We start from the raw sequence: 23,552 nt of genomic DNA on the forward strand, positions 1-23,552 counted from the left end.
TGTTTTTTGTTTTTGTTCCTGTTTAGTGTTAAATTTTGTTTCTACTTTCTGTTTAGATGTGTTTTTATCTTTTGTTTAGTGTTTGTGCCAAGTAGAACCTATAGGATAAACTATGATGATGGTTGATTTGATTCTGCTGAAAAACAGAAACTTTGCACTCACGAGAAAAAATTCAATAAATCACAGAAACATGCTTTTTCATTGTTTCTTTTTGCTGATGATCAATAAACAAATTGTCCAGTACGTCCTATTTTGGTAGGAGTTTTAGAGTTCCAGAAGTTTGCGTTAGTTACAGATTGCTACAGACTGTTCTGTTTTTGACAGATTCTGTTTTTCGTGTGTTGTTTGCTTATTTCAATGCATCTATGGCTAGTAATTCAGTCTATGAACCATAAAGAAGTTGGAATACAGTAGGTTTAACACCAAAATAAATAAAGAATGAGTTCATTGCAGTACCTTATGTGGTGGTTTTGTTTTCTTTCACTAACGGAGCTTATAAGATTTCCTGTTGAGTTTTGTGTTGTGAAGTTTTCAAGTTTTGGGTAAAGCTTTTATGGACTATGGAATAAAGAGTGGCAAGAGCCTAAGCTTGGGGATGCCCAAGGCACCCCAAGATATTCAAGAATAGCCAAAAGCCTAAGCTTGGGGATGCCCCGGGAAGGCATCCCTCTTTCGTCTTCGTTCATTGGTAACTTTACTTGGAGCTATATTTTTATTCACCACATGATATGTGTTTTGCTTGGAGCGTCGTGTATTATATTGGTCTTTGCTTGTTAAGTTTACCACAATCATCCTTGTTGTACACACCTTTTGGGAGAAGCCTATTTGATTAGAATTTGCTAGAATACTCTATGTGCTTCACTTATATCTTTTGAGCTTGATAGTTTTTGCTCTAGTGCTTCACTTATATCTTTTATAGCATGGTGGTGGATTAATTTTGAAGAAATTGCTAGTCTCTCATGCTTCACTTATATTATTTTGAGTCTTTTAGAACAGCATGGTGTTTTCTATGGTTATAATTTGGTCCTAGAATGATGAGCATCCAAGTTGGGTATAATAAAAACTATCATAAGAAGTGAATTGGATGCTATGATCAATTTGATGCTTGATAATTGTTTTGAGATATGGAGGTAGTGATATTAAAGTCATGCTAGTTGGGTGATTATGGATTTAAAGAATGCTTGTGTTGAAGTTTGTGATTCCCGTAGCATGCACGTATGGTGAACCGCTTTGTGATGAAGTTGGAGCACAATTTTATTTATTGAATGTCTTCCTTATGAGTGGCAGTCGGGGACGAGCGATGGTCTTTTCCTACCAATCTATCCCCCTAGGAGCATGCGTGTAGTGCTTTGGTTTTTGATGACTTCTAAATTTTTACAACAAGTATATGAGTTCTTTTGACTAATGTTGAGTCCACGGATTATACGCACCCTTTCACCCCTCCATTTTTGCTAGCCTCTCTTGTATCGTGCAACTTTCGCCGGTACCATACACCCACCATATACCTTCCTCAAAACAGCCACCATACCTACCTATTATGGCATTTCCATAGCCATTCCGAGATATATTGACATGCAACTTTCCACCATTCCGTTTATTATGACACGTTTCATCATTGTCATATTGCTCTTTGCATGATCATGTAGTTGACATCGTATTTGTGGCAAAGTCACCATCATAATCTTCATACATGTCTCTCTTGATTCATTGCATATCCCGGTATACCGCCGGAGGCATTCACATAGAGTCATATCTTGTTCTAGCTTTGAGTTGTAATTTTTAGTTGTAAATCCATAAAAGTGTGATGATCTTCATTATTAGAGCATTGTCCCAGTGAGGAAAGGATGATGAAGACTATGATTCCCCCACAAATCGGGATGAGACTTCGGACTTTAGAAAAAAAGAAGAGAAAGGCCAAAAAGAAAAGAAAAAAAAGAAGGCCAAAGAAAAAAAGAGAGAAAAAGAAAAAAAAAGAATGAGAGAAAAAGAGAGAAGGGACAATGCTACTATCTCCTTTTCCACACTTGTGCTTCAAAATAGCACCATGATCTTCATGATAGAGAGTCTCATATGTTGTCACTTTCATATACTAGTGGGAATTCTTCATTATAGAACTTGGCTTGTATATTCCAACGATGGGCTTCCTCAAAATGCCCTAGGTCTTCGTGAGCAAGCAAGTTGGATGCACACCCACTAGTTTTATTTTGTTGAGCTTTCATATATTTATAGCTCTAGTGCATCCGTTGCATGGCAATCCCTACTCACTCACAATGATATCTATTAATGGGCATCTCCATAGCCCGTTGATACACCTAGTTGATGTGAGACTATCTTCTCCTTTTTGTCTTCCCCACAACCACTGTTCTATTCCACATATAGTGCTATGTCCATGGCTCATGCTCATGTATTGCGTGAAAGTTGAAAGAGTTTGAGATTATTAAAGTATGAAACAATTGTTTGGCTCGTCATCGGGGTTGTGCATGATTAAATATTTTGTGTGATGAAGATAGAGCAACAGCCAGACTATATGATTTTTGTAGGGATAACTTTCTTTGGCCATGTTATTTTGAGAAGACATGCTTACTTTGCTTGGTATGCTTGAAGTATTGCTATTTCTTATGTCAATATGAACTTTTATTTTGTATTATTTGGATGTGAACATTCATGCCACTTTAAAGAAAATTACATTGAGAATTATGCTAGGTAGCATTCCACATCAAAAATTCTCTTTTTATCATTTACCTACTCGAGGACGAGCATGAATTATGCTTGGGGATGCTTGATACGTCTCCAACGTATCTATAAATTTTGATTGTTCCATGCTATTATATTACCTGTTTTGGATGTTTATGGGCTTTATTTTATACATCTTTATCATTTTTGGGACTAACCTACTAACCGGAGGCCCAGCCCATATTGCTGTTTTTTTTGCCTATTTCAGTATTTCGAAGAAAAGGAATATCAAACGGAGTCCAAACGGAATGAAACCTTCGGGAGCGTGATTTTTGGAACGAACAAGATCCGGAGAGCTTGGAGTGCAAGTCAAGAAACAGCCGGAGCCTCCACGAGATAGGAGGGCCCCCCCTGTAGGGCGCGCCCCCCTGTCTCGTGGGACCCTCGGGCGTCCACCGACGTACTTCTTCCTCCTATATATACCTACGGACCCCGAAAACATCCAAGGGCACCACGAAACACAATTTCCACCACCGTAACCTTCTGTATCTGCGAGATCCCATCTAGGAGCCTTCGCCGACACTCTGCCGAAGGGGGAATCGACCATGGAGGGCCTCTACATCAACATCCTTGCCCCTCCTATGAGTTGTGAGTAGTTTACCACAGACCTACGGGTCCATAGTTATTAGCTAGATGGCTTCTTCTCTCTTTTTGGATCTCAATACAATGTTCTCCCCATCTCTTGTGGAGATCTATTCGATGTAATCTCTTTTTGCGGTGTGTTTGTCGAGATCCGATGAATTATGAGTTTATGATCAGATTTATCTATGGATATTAATTGAATCTTCTCTGAATTCTTTTATGTATGATTGAGTTATCTTTGCAAGTATCTTCAAATTATCGGTTTGGTTTGGCCTACTAGATTGATCTTTCTTGCCATGGGAGAAGTGCTTAGCTTTGGGTTCAATCTTGCGGTATTCTTACCCAGTGACAGAAAGGGTTGCAAGACACGTATTGTATTGTTACCATCGAGGATAATAAGATGGGGTTTATATCATATTGCATGAGTTTATCCCTCTACATCATGTCATCTTGCTTAATGCGTTGCTCTGTTCTTATGAACTTAATACTCTAGATGCATGCTGGATAGCGGTCGATGTGTGGAGTAATAGTAGTAGATGTAGGCAGGAGTCGGTCTACTTGTTATGGATGTGATGCCTATATACATGATCATGCCTAGATAGCGTCGTAATTATTCGCTTTTCTATCAATTGCTCGACAGTAATTTGTTCACCCACCGTAATACTTATGCTCTCGAGAGAAGCCTCTAGTGAAACCTATGGCCCCCGGGTCTATCTCTTATCTTATTTGCTTTCAATCTACTTTTATTTGCATCTTTACTTTCTTGCATCTATATTATAAAATACCAAAAATATATCTATCTTATCATACTATCTCTATCAGATCTCACTTTCACAAGTGGCCGTGAAGGGATTGACAACCCCTTTATTGCGTTGGTTGCGAGTTCTCAGTATGTTTGTGTAGGCGCGTGGGACTTTGGAGGAGCCTCCTACTGGATTGATACCTTGGTTCCCAAAAACTGAGGGAAATACTTACGCTACACTTGCTGCATCACCCTCTCCTCTTCGGGGAAAACCAACGCTAGCTCAAGACATAGCAGAGCCCCCCCCCTTGCTGGGGGGGCAAGTTCCCCCCTTGGCCCTCGCCCTCCCTCTAGATCTCATCTAGAGGGGGCCGGCCCCCTTCCTCCCCCCTATAAATAGAGGGGCGAGGGGAGGGCTGCACACACACCTCTAAGGCGCAGTCCCTCCCCTCCCCAACGCCTCTCCTCCTCCGCAGAAGCTTGGCGAAGCCCTGCCGGAGTACTGCCTCTCCATCACCACCATGCCATCGTGCTGCTGCTGGAGATCTCTTCCTCAACCTCTCCCTCCTCCTTGCTGGATCAAGGCACATGAGACGTCTCCGCTCCGTATGTGTGTTGAATGCGGAGGTGCCGTCCGTTCGGCACTAGGATCTTCGGTGATTTGGATCACGACGAGTACGACTCCGTCAACCCCGTTATCTTGAACGCTTCCGCTCGCGATCTACAAGGGTATGTAGATGTACTCCTATCTCTCTCGTTGCTAGGTGACTCCATAGATTGATCTTGGTGATGCGTAGAACTTTTTTATTTTCTGCAACGATCCCCAACAGATTCTTGGGCGAAAGTCATCTCCTTGAGAGATTCTTTGAAATTCTCAAACCAAGGATCATGACGAGTTCGATGGCCTTCATAGACCTCAGAGAGTCAGTCCCAGATAAGCTTCGCATGGTTGAGATGCATAATGTTCCTGAACTAATTTTGGGACAAATAGGAGCAGATGACATCCTTTGCCGTGAGGTTGAGTAGAGTGTACTTGCGAATATCATTAGCCTCCGCCATCTTGCAAAGATCGGTAAGACCAATCTCAGTGACAGTCCACAATTCGTTGTTCATTGCCATGAGTCGCTTCTTCATCATGGCCTTCCACTTGGGATACTCATGACCGTCAAAGATGGGGCAAGTCACTTTCTTCATTCGTGCAGTCGACATAACTAGAACTCCAGGTGGTTAAACCAAAAACACACAGAACAAGGGAGTACCTTGCTCTGATACCAATTGAAAGTGCGTTAAGTCGACTAGAGGGGGGTGAATAGGCGATATTTACAAATTCATCACTGAGGAATTTTAGGGTGAGGAAATTCCTAAGTCACGAACAACTAGCAGCGGAATAAGTACTCAGGTATAAGCATAATAGGGCAATAGAAGAGTCATCATGATGAAATGAAAAACAAACACAGAGTACAGAAAGCGCAAACATAGGATAAGCAGGCTGAAGACTATGTGACTGAAGAAATTGAATTGAGGAAATAGAGAAAGTCTTCAGTCAAAGTTTTCAAACAGTAATGATCAAGTTCAACAATACATGAATGAGGAAATGAAAGGGTTGAGGAAATAGAACCAGTAGGCTTGGTGAAGACAATGATTTGGTAGACCAGTTCCAACTGTTGTGACAGTTGTATGTCTGGTTGGAGCGGCTGAGTATTTAAACTCGAGGACACACAGTCCCGGACACATAGTCCTCACCGTATTCTCCTTGAGCTAAGATCACACAAACCTCGCCCAACAGTCGTGGTAAGTCTTCATAGGTGACCTACAAACCTTCACAGACTTGGTCACTCAGCGATCCACAATTCCTCTTGGATGCTCAGACCATGATGCCTAACCGTTTGGAGGATACACAGTCCTCAAAGGTAACAAGCGTCGGTTCCACACAGGAACAATCTCTTCAGTGATGCTCAATCACTTTTGGGTTTGTAGGTGTTTGGGTTTGGGATTTGGGTTTTCCTCACTTGATGATTTTTGCTCAAAGTCCTCGCAGGATGGGTTGCTCTCAATTGACAAGTGTCAGTTTTTCTCGGAGCACCAACCAGCTAGTGGTTGTAGGGGCGGCTATTTATAGCCTAGGGAATAGCCCGACATAATAAGACATAAATGCCCTTCAATGATATAATCGTTAGGTGGTTGGATATTTTGGACAACTGGCGGTAGCACAACAATGGTCGGATTTGAGGTTCAAATTCCTTGGGGCTATCATGTTCCTCACTGTGTAGGCAATCCGCACTGGCGAATTCCTAACTCCTTAGTCAGAACAAATTCCTTAGAGACCAGAAGATCTTCGTCTCTGTCACTGAAGAAATTTGACTGAACTGATATGAGATTTCCAATGGCTTCACTCGAAAGGATTGGGTAGGTGTAGGATTTTGAGATGAGTATCACTTGGAAATCAGTTTCCTTAGTATTACCTCGACCCCCTTTAATAGTACGGTGTTCCTTATGACTCAAGAAAGAGAAAATGAAACTATGAAAATAAAAGTCTTCACGCTTCATAATCCTTGCATGAATATCCAAGTCTTCAAAGTCACACCAATTTCATCACTTTCATAGTCTTCAGGAGAACCAAAGTCTTCAGCTGAAGACATTCATTTTTAGGGGTCGACTTTCATTGTAAATATCAAACTCCTCATCGACTTATATAGCCTGTGTACACTCACAAACATATTAGTCCCTTAACCTATAAGTCTTCAATACACCAAAATCACTAAGGGGCACTAGATGCACTTATAGTCTCCACCCCTCCACTGCTCCACAGGCGGCGGCCAGATCCTGCTATGGCGCGGCCATGGTGCTCCCTCCCTACCCCAACCTAATGAGCTCTGTTCCCTCCCCATCCCGATCTAACAAGCGACGACGCAGCTTCCTTGTCCCAATGGCGTCGCACCCACCTGACGGCAACACACCTCATCGACCCGACGGCGCTGCACCTTCCTCGACCCGACAGCGACCACGTCTATTGCTCCACAACACACTGCAATGGCGCTCACTGGTCGGCGTGTGACCAGCAGGTATGAGATCTCATGTACTTCTTCTCCTTCTCTGAATCTCTGTCCATTTGTAGTATGTGACTATGTGCAGTCTGCTCCAAGTTCCAAATTGTAGTTCCATTTAGAATGATCTGTGTAAGTGCTAGTATGAGCCTATTTGTTGTGTTTTTGGCAGCCATGACTAGTTTGTGGAGTCTAAGTGAGGAATATCACAAGGAGGAAGACGTGGATTATGAAGCCGATGGTGATCAGGAGAATATTGCTACAAGTGCAAGATCGGACCAGATCGTTGTAGTTGCTCCCGTTCCTCGTCCGACTGCCCCTGCTCGTACTGCTGTGACACCTCGCACTCGCAGCAAGCGGGCAAGGTTGAATCAAGAGGCTCCAGCAGGACGTAACGGAAGGCGTGCAGGAACTAATGAGCCATCTGATGGAGATGACGCAAATCAGCAGCCACCGCCACCGCCACCACCCGGACCACAGGTTAATCCTACGCCCAAATTAAGGTCAAAAGCATGGGATAACTTCACTTTGATTGAACAACCTGATCCTGATCAAGTATTTGTTCAGTGCAATACTTGTAAAGCCCTACTTAGAGCAAGTTCGAGAAATGGAACGTCTCATTTGTTAAGGCATACTGCTAACGTGCATCCACATAATACTCATGAAGTGAACAACTTTTTTCTGAAAACTGAAAATAATGTGGATGGCTCACATTCAGTTATGAACACAAAGTTGGACATGGAAACTATTAGAGTTGCAATCTCTATGTTCCTAGTTGGGGGTTCACATGCATTTAGTGTCATAGAAGAAGTGGGGTTCAAAAAAATGATTGGTGCTGCTTGTCCTCAGTTTAAGATTGTTAGTCGGTACACAATTAAAAGGGATATCATGGCAATGTTTGAAAGAGAGAGGACTGAATTGAGAGAAACTATCAGCAATAGCCCTGGTAGAGTTAGCTTCACCACGGACAATTGGAAATCAGATGTGACAAAGTTTAGTTATATTTGTATTACTTTTCATTATGTTGATGATGCTTGGAGACTGAACAAAAGGATAATATGGTTTAAAAAGTTGAACCCACCTTATGATGGGGCTACAATTGCTGATGAAGTCCATTTATGTTTTCGTGAGTGGAAGGTTGACACCAAAATAGTGTTCATGACTCTTGATAATGCTGCATACAGTGATTCGATGACCAACACTTTGAGAACTACATTGCTGCCTAAAGGTGTGTTACCATTGTTTGGAACTTTCTTTCAAGTGCGATGTTGTGCACACATTTTAAATCTGATTGTCCAAGCTGGTCTGAAACTTATTGATAAATCTGTTGACAAGATTAGAGAGGGCATTCAATATATCAAAATTTCTAGCAATCACATTCACAAGTTCTATGAAACTGCCAAGAACATTTACCATTTGAATGAAGATAAAAGGTTAAGAGTAGATATGCCGGTCCATTGGAATTCAACATACACAATGCTTGAGAATGCTTTGTATTTCAAAGATGCATTATTGTGGTTTGGTAATAGGGATGGCATATTCAAGTCAAACTTCTCTCTTACTCATGATGAATGGGAAAAGGTTCGTATCATGCATGATTTTTTGAAAACATTTTATAAAGTGACGTGCACATTGTTCGGGACAAAGTATCCTACTTCCAATTTGTATTTCCAGTGTGTGTTCTTGGTTCAATCATGTGTCTTGAAGGCATTTAGTGAAGGACATGAGTTCATGGCACCAATGTTAGCTCCAATGAAAGAGAAGTTTGATAAATATTGGGCTGGTTATAATGTCTTCGTGTCTTGTGCTGCTGTCCTTGATCCCCATTGCAAGCTTGGTTTTGTTAGCTACTGTTATGGAAAACTTTATGCCCCTGACGAGGCACAACGTCGGATGCATGAAAAGAAAACTTTGGAGAATTTGTTTGCTGAATATAGTGGTGCTGCTGTTAGTCAAACATCATCAGATGGTGCTACAAACAGTAGGGGAAGTAGGGGAGATGGTGCTGATATGTTCGATGACTACGAGAGTTACATTCAATCTCAACGGACAAATGTAGAGAGGTCTCAATTGGATCTTTATTTGGAAGAAACTCCTAGAAAATTGAATGACGAGTTGAATGTCTTGGAGTTTTGGAGCAAATCATCTATGCGATACCCTGAGCTTGTATCAATGGCTCGTGATATTCTTGGTGTCCCCATTTCTAGTGTTGCTTCAGAACAAGCCTTTATCATGAGTCGCAAAGTTATAACACCTAACCGAGCTTCACTTAAGCCTAAGACCATCGAGGCTTTAATGTGTCTCCAAGATTGGTATCGTTGGAAGATGTCTCAGAATGAAGGTACAATTAAGCGTCTATTGTTGTTTCATATTAACATCACCATTGCACACATTACCATTGATTCTTGTATTATTTGTTTTGTAGAAATGAGCACTACAGGAGGTGGACATTCAAGTTCTCATGCAGATGAGTTATCTTCAGATTCGGTTTGTATTCATTTATGTCATTTCTATCTAACTTACTATCTTGTTTTGTTTACCATATATCAGTTATGCACTCCTTTACTATCTTGTCTTGTTTGTTGATATCAAACTTGCTTTCGTGCTTCATGCCATTCCTATCTTCCTTATTTTCAACTTGTGCTTTCATCCAGGAAAATGATTAAGTTGAGATAGCTTGATGGAACAAGGAAGAGATGGATTCAAAAGAGTCATCAACTTGTGGCTTTGAACTTGCTATTTGATATCTTTATTATGTAATGGACTTGTTATTTTATATGCTGTTATGTAATCAGACTTGTCGAACTATGTTATGGACTTATCGAAAGTATGTTGCGGACTTGTTGAACTATGTTGCTTATGCCGTCGGCTTGAGAAATATGCTGCTGTTATGTAATGAATGGATTACTCTACTGTTATGTAATGAATGGATTACATGTATATGTATATGTATATGCTGTTGTTTTGTGGAATGTAGCTCTTTTGTGAAATATGTATATGCTGCTGTTTTGTGAAATATGCTGCTGCTTCTGTAACTTGTTGTACACCATGATCCGAACACGCCGCCGTTTCATTTACCACTTCTTTAAAGGGGAAAATCGAGTTCCATTCTGAATCTGCAACAACTCGGTCTAGGCGAACACGGGTGATCCACCTAAGACCTTTTTCTCAAACATCCACATCCTCCCTTTGTATCCAAGATCACAAATATCTAAGGCATCCTGGAATCCATCCATATGTCCTTGCTCCCTCGGGTTGACTCCATCATGTTTCGATTGCAGCAACACTTTGTTGAAGTCTGCTAGTGCCCCCCACGGCCAATCTGATGTTCCTACTATTGAGCATAATGTTTCCTACGTCTTATAACGCTCTATCGCTTGGGCTTCTCCATACACGCAGGTTAGCATCCAATGTCTCGGTCCAAGCTCACCCATGTTAACATCAATATGATATCTAGAATAACCATTAACTTCTAACTTTATTGCATCATTCCAATAAATTACAAGTCTACCGCTCCTCCCGAAGCTTCCAACATCAAAAGGTCTATCATAACCAAAAAAATGAGCTAGTATCTGGTCACGTACATTAGGTAATTGGGTCTCCACTAAACACAGTACGACCGGGGCAAATTTGGCCGTGAGAACACGAACCTCTCAAATTGTCGCGGAGTTGCCCAAACCGCGACAGTTCCAACATAACGTATTCATTGCGATGTTCATCGCGATGTTCATGAACCCGTGTAGCATGTTCCTGTTCTTCTGTGTAGTCCATCTCGACACACTCTTCATCTCCATCCTGCCTCCTTCTCTTGGTAATCTGAGATTTCTCCGGTGTAGTATTTGGGTCTTGTGCATTCAAATCCAGAGTAGACCCTTCAATCATCAGAACTGCATCTGCCACTTTACCCGCCAGGTTTAGTACCGACTGTCCCCGGATATTGAGAGAGCCATCCGAAGCAATCAATCTCTTCCTTGCTTCCCTATCGTTACCGGTAGTCCAGCACCCACACCTCCCTTGTTCATAAAAGCACCTCTTCGGTTTCAAAAAATAAAAAATAAAACTAAAAGCACCTCTTCCCCCTCCATCGTTTTTTTGATAGTTAGGTCTCCTCATTAGCTATTAGGCTGTTTTTTTTTTTTTGAGGAAGCTATCAGGCTGAATGGCAGCCTCCGGCGCTGCTCGAACAGATGCGGCCCAGGCCCATGTGCGGGCCAGCCCAGGCCCTTCTACCCCTTTCATCTCCCACTGCTGTCTTCTCTAATCTATTTTCCGGAGGAAGCGAAAAAAAGGCCGGCCGTCGCGTTCGTTGGAGTCCCTTCACCCAATTTCAAAACCCACCCTCTCCCCCCACCCTCCGCTCCACTCCCCACCTCATCCGATGGCCACCGCCGCCGTCGACCCGGGAGAATCGACGCCGGCCACCGCCGCGACGCCGCGCGCCGGCCCCGCTCGGCCGGATCCCGCGCGCCGCCCTCCCGTCACCCCGCGCGAGCTAGGGTTTACGCCGTTCCGCGACCCCCCTCCCCCTCCTCCTCAAGGTACGGCCACCGCCGCCCCCCTTCCGTTTCCTCTGGGGCTCGAGCCCCTCGGCCGAGTCGCCTAGCGCGCCTGCCACCCGCTGCGCAAGACGGTCTCTTTCCCCCCTCTCTTTTTCAAATCCCCCCGTGCTGCTCCGGGCGCAAGATTGGCCTTTTCTTGTTTTTTGCCTGCCAAATCTTGGCCTGCTGTCTTGCCTGAGGCCGGATTCCTGCCCTGCGTTAGCTAGAGAGTGGAATTGTATTTTGGCCGCCCACCTTTCTTGAAATCAGTCGAGTGGCGGAGATAATTCAGAGAGCCTTTTGTTTGCAGAAGAAGAGGGGGCGCTGCCGAACTCGCCGGAGGGGAAAATTCAGGCGCCTGAGTGCAAACCTCTTGCCGGATCTCAAGCTGTTGCACAAACCGAGGTAACCCCCCCCCATCTCTCTCTCTCTCTGTCTCTCTGTATGCGTGAACAGATCATGTGCATTCAGCTGTGTATGTCTTTGTTCTGCTCATGCATCTCCCCACTGAAGAGCTGTTTTTATTTTTCCGTACTGGCCGGTTTATCATAATTGTTTTGGTTAATTGGAATGTTACTGACACGGTGCATCATAATTGTTTTGGTTAGTTGGAATATATTGACATGCTTTATCATAATTGTTAGGGCGTGAGGACACCTGCAAGTTTGGTTAAGAGCACCCATGAAGCTTTGGGGCAAGAAGCATTCACTGATGAACAGCATGAGCAGTTGGATGCACAGATACTAGTCAATGCAGATCTTAGGTGAGTTATTATTACTTGCAAGTCCCGACAGTTATATGAGTTTTTCCAATTTAATTTATCTTATTTGTAGCCAGGGAAAGCCACTAGCAAAGGCCGCCGTACGCCCCGCACGCGACTCTCCTCCTCTAGGTACAGAGATGCCAGTCACTCGGCTTCTGCTTTTTAATTTATGTCTGAACCCTTCCCCCCTTTTTCTTTGGATGCAAATAGGGTTTTTTATAGCCTGCCAAAATTTGGGCTACTGATGTTAGTGCGTACTTGAGGTTGGATTCCTGCCTTGCATTGGCTAGATTGCCAAATTGAATCTTGGTCACTTACCTTGCTCGAAATCAGTCAAGTCGATGTAATACAGAGAACCTTTTGTTTGCAGAGGGAGCACTGCCAAATTCACCAGAGGAGGTTCAGACCCCTGAGTGCAAACCTTATGCCAGATCTCAAGCTCTTCCAGAAACTGTGGTAACCCCTCCCCTCCCATCTCTGTATGCATGCACAGATCATGTGCATCCAGCTGTGTTTACTCATGCTTCACTTCCCTCCCACATGGTCTGGCTCCCTCCCTACCGAAGAACTGTTTTTATTTTTTGGAATGTATTTTTAATATTGACATGGTTTGTCATAATTGTTGTGGTTAGTTGTAATATATTGACATGTTTATCATAATTGTTAGCATGTGAGGACACCTGTAAGTTGGGTTAAGAGCACCCGTGAAGCTTTGACGCATAAAGCATTCGCCTGTGAACTCCATGCACAGCTGGATGCACAGATACTAGTCAATCCAGATCTTAGGTGAGCTATTACTACTTGCAAATCTCAAAAGTTATTTGAGTTTCTCCAATTTAATTTTATCTTCTTTGTAGCCAGGGAAAACCACTAGCAAAGTCCGCCCTACGCCCCGTGCGCAACCCTCCTCTAGGTATGGAGACGCCAGCCGCCTGGCTTCTGCTTTTTAGCTTCTTTTTGAGCCCTTCAATCGATAGCTTGTCCAGCGAGTTTGTGGTTTTGCTGTGCTTGCTCACGTGCCCAAGTTACCTTTGCCGCCCCTCTTTTTTCTTTCAAATTCATATGTACTTTGGGTGTAAAATAGGGTTTTTTATAGCCTTACAAAATTTGGGCTACTGATGATTTACCTGAGGTTGGATTCCTGCCTTGCATTGGCTAGATCGTGAAATTGTATCTTGGCCGCTTAACTTGCTCGAAATTAGTCAAGCTGATATAATACAGAGAGCCTTTTGTTTGCAGAACGAGCACTGACAAATTCATCAGAGGAGATTCAGACTCCTGAATGGAAACCTTATGCCGGATCTCAAGCTGTTCCAGATACAGAGGTAATCCCCTTCCCCCTCTTTCCATCTCTCTGTGTGTGCCATGCAGGTGTGTTTGCTCATGCATCACTTCCCTCCTACATGGTCCGGTTGCTTCCCTTCTGAAGAGTTTTTTTCTTTCAGAAATTATTTTTTTATACATGTCAATCTTTTTGGTTAGTTGGAATATATTAACATGATTTATCATAACTGTTAGGGTGTGAGGACACCTGGAAGTTCGCTTAAGAACACCTGTGAAGCTTTGGCGCATGAAGCATTCACCGATGAACAGCATGCGCAGTTGTATGCACATATATTAATAACTGCGGATCTTAAGTGAGTTATTACTTCTAAGTCTCAACAGTTATTTGAGTTTCTGCAATGTAATTTTTTTTTCTTTTTAGACAGGGAAAACCACCATCAAAGGCAGCCATGCTTCTGGCCTTTGGACAACCTGGTATGTGCAAATACATGTCGATGTAGATTTTCTGATGTGCTCTGCGTTTACCTTTTCTACCCTTTTTAATGTTTGTGATAACGTACAGTGGAGGGTCAGAAACATGCATGGGAGGAGGTTTGGCGTGCTGCTGTTGACAGATACCAGAACCAAATGTCACCACTGGGCTTTGAGACACCTTTTAGTTCCCAGAATGGTAAGTACGTTATGTTTTGCGGTAGATCAACTGCTCATATTTTTTGTTCCATCACTAAGTAAAACTAGCACAGTGGCACACACACATTTTCCTGCAAAAATAAGTTTCATATAAGATTTTAGTACCATCATATTTCCAAAAGACAACTCCAGTTTAGATAACTGCAATAATTATAAGAGCGTCAATTCGACTTACTTTTAAACTTTTTGTGCTGTTTTTGGTGCAGAAACTAAGAATCCATGAAATGGTTAATGATTTATGATGAAAAGGGAAATGCGCTGTTAAATTACTAATTATATACTAGTTGTTAGTAATCTTATAGAAAAGTTCAGTTCACCACTTCACCACCAAATTCAAAACCAAACCAGAGATATCTCAATGAGTGTCAGATAGTTTGCAACTACTCATCGTGATACATATATTCTGTCTTCTTTTCTTTCACCATTTTTTGACAATATTTCTCTCTTTAATGCTCTCCTTACATGATTTAGAACAAAAATGTATAGAAAGATAGTTTACTATACTTTTCATGGCAAATATACTGACTTCTTGAGCTTTGGGAAACTTGGACTACATGCTTTCAAAACTAATTTCTACAAACAAACTGTAACATATAATTTTCCGAATTAGTTGAATATCTTATTAGTAACATACTCCCTCCGTCCCAAAATAAGTGTCTCAACTTTGTAGTAACTTTAGTGCAAAGTTGTACTAGGTTGAGACACTTATTTTGGGACGGAGGGAATACATATATATTCAAGAAAGAATGAAAGCTTCTTTAAGAAAACATATCTTCACGAAACGTGCTGACAGAATGTGACATACCTTATTTAGGCCCGTTAGAACCATCTCCTAACAGCATGAGGAATCTTGAGGAGTTTGAGCTGAAGGAGGCGCATTCAGAGCTCGATGATGCACAGACTAGCAAATGGCAGAACCAGAAGTCACCAGTGACTGGCTTTGAGACACCCATCAAGTCTGTGATAGGTAAATTAAATACTTTGTATTTTGTGATAAATCACATACTTGTATTTTTGTTCCATCATCACTAAATAAATGAGTTTGCAGGTAATTGCACAGCTCAAGGTTTGGATGTTCAGAATGGTGGAGAGATTCAGCAGTCAGTCATTTGTGCTGACAAAGTTGATCAAGAGCCACCTGATGACAGAAAGATAATGGATACAATCTATGGTGGGCTAGAGTCTGTTTGTGGCAGCACTCCCTTGGAAAGTTCAGAAAGCTCGACGGAACAGGACTCATGTGTGAAATGCGGTAAAGATGGGCAGTTGCTGAAATGTTCCAGCTGCTTCTTAGCCGCCCATGCTACCTGTTTTGGTTCATCGGTGACATTCGATGACTCTGGCCATTTTGATTGCCCTGTTTGCTATTGCCGTAAAGCCGCTAAAGCATTGGAAAAGGCTAAGAAAACATACTCTGAAGCTAGAAAAAAATTATCTGTTTTCTGCAGCGGCTGGAAGCAATTTTCTAAGGAACACAGTGAGCTGATGAATGGCTTTCACACAGCTAAAAAGCAAGGTAACCATCAGTCTGAAGCAGCTGAGCTATGTCGCAAGGATGGAGAGCCTAGTCATCTGAAAGAAAATGGTACAAGTGATGCTTGTCCTGAGAATGCAGTCACCACAAAGACAACCATTTTTTCGAGTTCTGAGAATGCAAAATCCCATGGAGACAGCAATAGCAATTTGTCTCATGAAGTGCCATATTCAGCTCGGGATAGATCCAGTTCTGTTGCAAATCGCAACATTGGGGTTGGCAAAGAGAATTGTCTAATGAATTCTCCCAATTGCAATTTTCCTGATAGACTAGGAGCTATATCTTCGCGAAACATAAGCCGCCGCAAAGTAAGCTTTCAAGAAATGGGGACAGTGGCACCAAATAGTACTTGGAAAACATTGAGGTACCAAGATCAGTTTGTGCATTCTCCAGCAAGGAAAAGATATTATCCATACCCACCCGAGCATTAGTAAGTGCCAAGTACTTCTTTTTCCAGTTGCACTCTTTGAATTGTTATTACTTATTAAGGATGCCTGTGACCTGTGGTTAATTTAGATTCAGATTACAGAAAAAACCCTGATTTATACTTGCAATTAAATAATGCTGTGCCATGGATGTTTGTAGGCTGGAACCTACCAAGTCACAGTTTCTCTTGATTAACTGAATTATTTAAGCTTGTTAGTTCAGTATCATGATAGCATGATACATTTAGCTTCGAGATGGTATAAACCTGAGAAGAATAGAAATCTCTAGAGTGAGGGGTAACTATGCCCTATACTGGTACGAGGGAAAATCAGTCTCTTCATTGCTGGATAATTTTGGATTTGCAGTAGTTTTCACACTCATGGTTAGTTCAAATGGGTTTATATTTAGGACGGTGAAATTAGAGTGTACTCTACTCTTTACCTATCTGCATACGACGCTGGCCGCTGTGGCCTGTGGCATAGCTATGGGCATGTTGTTACTGTTAAGCAGTTTTGCGTAGGCACATAAAGTAATCTGCACGGCAGTGTACCCTCTGCTGTGCAGTTTCACATCTGACGGTGCACGTACCAAAATAATCCACACACATGGAAAAGGGAAGCACACACTAAAATTTCTTTTACAATAGCAGTGTTTCTAAATGCATACGCCCCGTTTGTTGTGAAAATACCCTTGTTTCCATCTAATGTGACGATACATGCTCTGTTTTCATAATCTCAAAATCTGTGTTGCAGCTACAGTCCCCACACACCAGCTATGAGGAGTCCCCTGGCGCCAAGTAAAACGCCTTTTACAGGTAAAACACCTTTCACATCGACAACCGCGAGGCGCAAGATGATCTTCTGGACCGAGGCAGAGGAGGTGGCTCTGAGGGTAAGCATCCCGCTTGTGATTTCATTGCAATACAGACTGAGCGATATGATGGATGGCTGAGGGAGGTTACCATGAAATTTCATTGCCAACTCCGAACCACCTCGTAACTGAGCTGGGCCAGCATTTTCCATTCAGTTCCCTAGTTAGTTAGTAGGTAATGTGCATGTAAACTGTGCGCGTACTCACGCACCATTTTCCCACCGGTTTCAGGAGGCGGTGGCGAAGTTCGCCCCGAAGGGGGAGGCTGCGAAGGAGAAGAGGTCGATCTCATGGGTGCGCATACACGAGTATTGCAGGGAGTCGATCCACCCCACCCGCTGCCCGGACGACCTGCGGAAGAAGTGGAACCGCATGAAGAACAAGCTGGGTGGGTGTCCTGAAGACGGCAGCGTAGGAGGAGACGGCTGCTTCTGAAACACCCCTCCTCATCTTGCTGTTGTAGGTGGAAGGGAAGAGAAGCGGCCGCGCCCTCGGCGCTCTACCGGCGAAACGTCTCTGCCCTAGAGGCCTGTTTCGCCCTCTGTTGTATATGTGGCGCGGCGGCGATTGTCTGTCTATATTTATGGGGAGTCCAGTGACTCCTCCGATATGTGAACCAACAATGTATGCATATGGTGGCTGGGGAGAGAGGTTTCTGTGAGATGGATGTGCAAGGATGATGATTATGATGATGATGGCAGTTGGTAGGGAGGGGAGCTGCACAGCCACCATGTGTTGATGAACTGTATGATGGAAGACTTGTGGTCTCAGCTAATTAATCTTGCACCAGGATGGATTTCCATGCCTGACTGACTCACAAAAAATGTTGTTTCCAGCGGCTGTGCTGTGCTGTGCTGGGACTGTTATATTGATGTCTAATGTTAATGGACAATTTGTTGTTCTTCTCCCTTATGCCGACAGGCGAAACTGCTTTGCATGTTGTTTGATTGATAGTACTCCCTCTGTTTCTTTTTACTTCGCATGTTAGGTTTGTCTTAAATCAAAGTTTATAAAGTTTTGACCGAATGTATGTTGAATTTTTTTAACATCTACAATGCCAAATGAATGCAGCATGAAAATATATTCCATGATGGAACTAATGAGACTGATGCAAATGCTGGTGTTTTCTTCTATAATGTTTGATTTAGGAAAACCTAATATGGGTAGTAAAAAGAAGCGGAGGGAGTAGTAACACGGCGTATTCTTCATTTGGGATACACCGGGTTATTAGTTTCTGCCTCGTTCGTGCTGGGTCTGTGTGGGGCAAGATTGAAGAAATAAAGAGAGATAAGAGCATCTCTAGCAGACCCCTTATGTCGCCGACCCTTATCGTGCGTTTACGTTTTGCGGGCTCGCGTGGGCTGCGGTCGGACAGACCCTGCATAAAATGTGAATATTATTGGGCGTTTACGTTTTATAGTTCCGCTATAAACGCATGGTTATTTCTGAATTTTACACATATCTCACATATGAAAGTAATATGAATTCAAATAGCATAAAATGTGAATATTATGAATCCAAATTACAATAATTATTCAAATCATCGAATAAAGCTAATCAACTCAATATAACACTTGTTCCGAATACAACAATGATACCGATCACACATGAATTAAATGAAATGAAAGTAAAATTGGCCGGTGCCTTTGCCAATGGTGCTCAATGCCTTTGGCTATGCCTCTGCCAATGGTGCTCAATGAGATCTTCCTGAAGCTGATGGTGGGTGTTTGCATCTTTAATCTGTCGGTATGATTGAAGGAATGCTTGTATGCGGTGAGGGTCTCTAGTTGGCTTTACACGGCTACCGACATTGTCGTAGAAGAACTCCCAGTTCAAGTCCCTCTCATCTTCGATGATCATGTTGTGAAGAATCACAATATGTCATGATGTTGCGCAGGGTTTTCTTGTCCCAAAAACGAGCAAGACCACGAACAATGGCAAATCTAGATTGCAAAACCCGGAAGACTCTTTCAATATCTTTTCGGGCAGCCTCTTGTACCTTTGCAAATTCAATATTCTTCCTTGTTTTGGGCTTTTTGATGCTCTTCACAAATGTACACTAAGAGCGGTAAATACCATCCGCAAGATAGTATCCCTTTGTGTACTCATGCCCATTCACCATGAAGTGCAAGCAGGAGCATCACCACTAGCAAATCTAGCAAACAAATGAGACCATTGCAACACATTGATATCATTAAGAGTACCCGCCATATAAAAAAATAATGCCAAATCCATAAATCCTCAGATGCTACGGCCTCTAGCACAATTGTTGCATTACGAGACTTGCCACAATACTGCCCGTGCCATGTCTTCGGGCAGTTTTTCCAACTCCAATGCATGCAATCAACGCTTCCTAGCATATGTCGGGCCAACCTCGCTTCTCATTTGCTGCTATTAACTTTTTTGTGTCTTCCTCGTTGGGTGCACGAAGATAGACATGACCAAAGATGCGGATGATCACTTTGGCAAACCAACGCACGGACTCAATTGTAGTATCTTCGACGAAGATACTCGTCGGCATAGTCAGCCGGAATACCATATGCAATCACCCGCATAGCTGCGGAAATTTTTTGATAGGCGCTAAAACCGAACAAGCCCACGACGTTTCTTCCTTTGAGTAAAAAAACAACATTGGCTTCGCAAGCTTGCATAATTTTTACAAAGAGTGATCGGCACATTTGATACCTTCTCCGGAAGAGGTGCGGCGGATAGGTAGGATTGTCCGCGAAGTAGTCTTGCATCAACATCATGTTCCTGAAATGGTGGTTGTGGGGGATGCAAAGACGGCTGACAGTCGAACCTCGCCGTCTCTTGCAGTTTCGATCCTCGACCTCCTTCACGGCTAGGACCGCCACTACCATTTGCTGCTGATCGCGCTCGAGCATCGATTCCACGTTCGGGTCGTCGGACAAGGACGAATCCTCGAGCAAAAAATGCTCGCAAGGGATTAATAAATCCATCTACAAAAGCCACATTCGAGCTCGCATCGATGGTATGTCAACTGTGGGCCAGCTAGAGGGGAAGAAAAGGGGCCCACCGGGGCGGCGGAGACCGGCGGCGGCTTGGCGAATCCGGGGCGGGCGGTGGTCGATCTGCGATGATGGCGACTTTGAAGCGGCTCGACATGGCGGATCCGGGGCGGGAGGTGCGATTCCGCTGGCAGAAATGGCCGGAATCGCAGGCGGCGGGCTGACGGCGGGAGGGGATGTCGGGAGTGCGCACGCTGAAATGTCCCTCCCGCCAACTGCTTTCGCGGGATACAGGGCATCGACGGGGGGCAGGGGGGCGCTGTTTTTTGGCGGTTCGAAGGGGGGAATTTACCGTGCCCATCAAACTTTCTTACGGGTTGGATGCTTTTAAGGTTTTTGTTCGGGTCATTTTTTTCGTCCAAAACCGTAAATTGACGGTTATTTTGCGGGTCGCGGCGACATAAGGAGTCTTTTAGAGATGCTCTAATACTGTAAATAACTGGAGAAGAAGACAAAGGGGCAAAACTGTCACACAACGTGGCGAAAAAGAGCAAAGCATTCAACTTTTGAAGTAGCAACGCCTATGTAAAGGTGAATTATCAAATGGAAAAGTAAAATGTGTGTTAAGATATAATTTTCCGACGGAAACAAATTTCCTCCTCTTTTTGTTCTTAATAAGAACAATAGAGAATTTGCCCGCCCACCCCGTTCGCTCCTGGAACCGCTCCAGAGAGATGATACAGGCTTTCCTCAACACCACTGGCGACGCTGGGTTTTCGTCCGTTTTTGTATGCCGCTCCAGCGGCGGGAGCGAGTGGGGACCTTGGCAGTTTATGTCCGGTAGAGGTATAGGATAGGCATAGTTTTGTTTTCAAAGGTGCTGCATCAAATGATGGGGACGACCCCACGTCGAAATAATTTGCTTCGGCTTTTCCTTCATCTCGGCAACGCTCTAATGGGCGGCAACAGGTAGCAGGTGGCTCGGTCTTCAGATCCGGTAAGGTTTGTGGCTAATGGTCAGCGCTCGACACTCTCTTGGGCGGAGGTTGCGGTTGTGTTTGGTGTCTTGCAATGGGGGGCACATAGATGACGGAATGCAGCGGCGTTCCTCTTCTTCGATCTCGTCGAACAAAGCTGGCGGCACTGGGATCTATCGGGCATGAGGAAGAACCACGGCCGACGTGTCACAGGGTCTTGGCCTCGTCGCTTGCAATGGTCCGGGTTCATCGGCTCCTCTAGATCTTGGTATGAAGGCAGTTCCCCTATTTCTTTCAGCGTCGCCTCGGCGGCGGAGGAGGACGATGGCGGGGTGACGTCTTGGCGTGGCACAAGATCCCGCCGAAGTGAACATTCTTGCGAAGTTTTTGATGCGGTATTTGCAAGACATATATATGTGCACTTTTTATACTCCATCCGTTCCAAAATAGATGACTCAACTTTTTGTGCTAACAAAATTAGTATTATAAAGTTGGGTCATGTATTTTGGAACGTAGGGAGTAATACGTTTGTCTAGTGAAAATCTACGTGGTTATTTCAGAAAAAGGAAGAAAGAGAAAACAAAGGAGGCATAGAAAAATACTACTCCATCCGTCTTAAAATAAGCGTCTTAACCTTAGTACAATTTTGTATTAGAGTTATTACAAAGTTGAGACACTTATTTTGGGACGGAAGAAGTATATACTAGTATAGTATATAATATAAGAGCGTTTTTTGACACTGGTGGTGGAACAATAGGGCAAAGGGGCAAAGCCGTAATAAATAAACAAACAGAAACGACCTGAGACGGTGGCGAGACCGACTCGCGTCCCGTCCCGTTCCGTCCGTACATAAACCCCGACCCGACGAAACCCACGAGAGAAGAAAACAAGGACTGTCATCTGCCCATCGACTTGTTCCAGAGCCAGGAGGAGGAAATCCAACCCCGCCGCCGCCGCCATGAGCGCCATGAAGTTCTGCCGCGAGTGGTACGCACGCGCCCCCCTCCTTTTCCTCCTTCATCCGTCCCGTCGCTAATGGCGGCCGGAGCTGATTGACCGATCGATTATTTTTGGTGTCCGGCAGCAACAACATCCTGTACCCCAAGGAGGAGAAGGAGCGGAAACTCCTCCTCTTCGCCTGCCGCAACTGCGAGCACCAGGTACCCCCCCCCCCCTCTCTCTCTCGCCGGGCCTCCGCCCCCTTCCGCAATGCCGCGCCGCGATTCCTCTCTTCCCGGCCCCCAGAAGCTGTCTCCCCAATCGCGGCCTCCCCAAATCAATCGACGACGTCACGCTCGGGCTCCGATCGGTCCCGATCCCCCCCATGTCCCGCGCATGCACGTCCGTCCACGTTTTTGTTCCGTCAGTGTACCAGCGCAGCCCAAACTCCAACAAGCAGATATAGGTCCGTCCACCAACCAAGATCTACCCTGTTCGCGCTGGTAAATAGGAAGAGTGTTTCCCAATCTCAGTTGCTTGTCAGGAGTGGCGGCGACAACTGCGTCTACCGCAACATCGTGCACCACGAGGCCGGGGAGGCACAGATCCTGCAGGACGTCGCTTCGACCCACTTCCCACAAGGACGTCCGCGTGCGCGCTGCGGCACGGCGAGGCGTCTTCTTCCAGTCCATGCACCAACCTGTTTGCTTGCCCTTCTACTCAATATATATGGCTTCAAATATCAGGCATGTTCATCACATGCACCACGGACTTTTTTCTCGAACCCAGCCTGTGTTTCTGTCTTACCAATGTTGCCATGACCTTAGTCGAGCCTGTCAGTCGTTTATCCTCTGTTTGTCGCCTTTCAAATATGTATGCAACAGCAAGAAACTTCATCCTCTACTTAGATGACTGCAACTTAATATTTTGCATAATGATTGGCTGTCGGTTCTATTTTCTGTTTTTATGTAGCAACAACCTGTGAAGCTTGAATGTTCTAATAGTTACAATGTCCTTGTAGAAGAATGCTGAAAAATGCACCGTATAGTTTGACTGAAGATGCCTGAATACAGCAATTATTAACTTGCTGTTATCTTTATGATAATGTGCAGGCTACAGCAAGAGGGGAGGAGGGGATGACTCTCTTCTTCGTGTGCTGCAACCCCTCCTGCGGCAACCGGTGGAGGGAGTGAACGATCCGCATCTCCTGCCTGCGGAGGCCACCGTCGACCCGTGCCCTTTAGGCCTTAATTGATCGTGCTCTGGAATTTAGCTTCCGATAGCTTAGCCGTCTTGTCAGAGCACAAGAGAGCTCAACTTGTGAAACATATAATTGTGGTTTCAGTACTTGCCCGTGACCATGTACTTAATTTACAAACCCTTATATGTCTCTAGTGAGACTAATCTCATTTTATAGGTTGGTTCTTGCCTATCCACTGTTAATCCCTCTGTTTTTGATGT

The 23,552-nt window shown here is 44.0% G+C and overlaps 1 protein-coding gene and 1 pseudogene across 3 annotated transcripts; both read left to right on the plus strand.

The window, feature by feature from the left end:
* Positions 1 to 11,377: 11,377 nt before the first annotated feature.
* LOC123093943 (uncharacterized) lies at positions 11,378 to 18,118 on the plus strand. 3 transcript variants are annotated; one of them, XM_044516004.1, is made up of 15 exons: positions 11,378 to 11,639; positions 11,950 to 12,044; positions 12,284 to 12,402; positions 12,473 to 12,531; positions 12,773 to 12,945; positions 13,070 to 13,188; positions 13,260 to 13,315; positions 13,642 to 13,727; positions 13,921 to 14,039; positions 14,108 to 14,160; positions 14,249 to 14,356; positions 15,191 to 15,343; positions 15,425 to 16,340; positions 17,089 to 17,227; positions 17,438 to 18,118. In XM_044516004.1, exons 1-15 carry the CDS (start codon positions 11,480 to 11,482, stop codon positions 17,639 to 17,641), a joined length of 2,559 nt encoding a protein of 852 aa, XP_044371939.1. In that variant the 5' UTR covers positions 11,378 to 11,479; the 3' UTR covers positions 17,642 to 18,118. The 3 variants fall into 3 exon arrangements, with proteins under 3 accessions (XP_044371939.1, XP_044371940.1, XP_044371941.1); XM_044516005.1 differs by having other exon boundaries at positions 12,773 to 12,858; XM_044516006.1 differs by lacking the exons at positions 12,473 to 12,531; positions 12,773 to 12,945; positions 13,070 to 13,188.
* Positions 18,119 to 22,095: 3,977 nt separating this feature from the next.
* Positions 22,096 to 23,521, plus strand: LOC123093949 (DNA-directed RNA polymerases II, IV and V subunit 9B-like; annotated as a pseudogene).
* Positions 23,522 to 23,552: the final 31 nt, after the last annotated feature.

The sequence above is a fragment of the Triticum aestivum genome, chromosome 4B, assembly GCF_018294505.1.
Source record: "Triticum aestivum cultivar Chinese Spring chromosome 4B, IWGSC CS RefSeq v2.1, whole genome shotgun sequence".
Classification (NCBI taxonomy): domain Eukaryota; kingdom Viridiplantae; phylum Streptophyta; class Magnoliopsida; order Poales; family Poaceae; genus Triticum; species Triticum aestivum.

Bases quoted from the DNA above. Each gene is read 5' to 3' on its own strand.
- LOC123093943 (XM_044516004.1), top strand. From the start codon at position 11,480: ATGGCCACCGCCGCCGTCGACCCGGGAGAATCGACGCCGGCCACCGCC. The intron at 12,403-12,472 runs GTGAGTTATTAT...TCTTATTTGTAG, and splicing joins CTAGTCAATGCAGATCTTAG to CCAGGGAAAGCCACTAGCAA. The intron at 13,316-13,641 runs GTATGGAGACGC...TTTTGTTTGCAG, and splicing joins CGTGCGCAACCCTCCTCTAG to AACGAGCACTGACAAATTCA.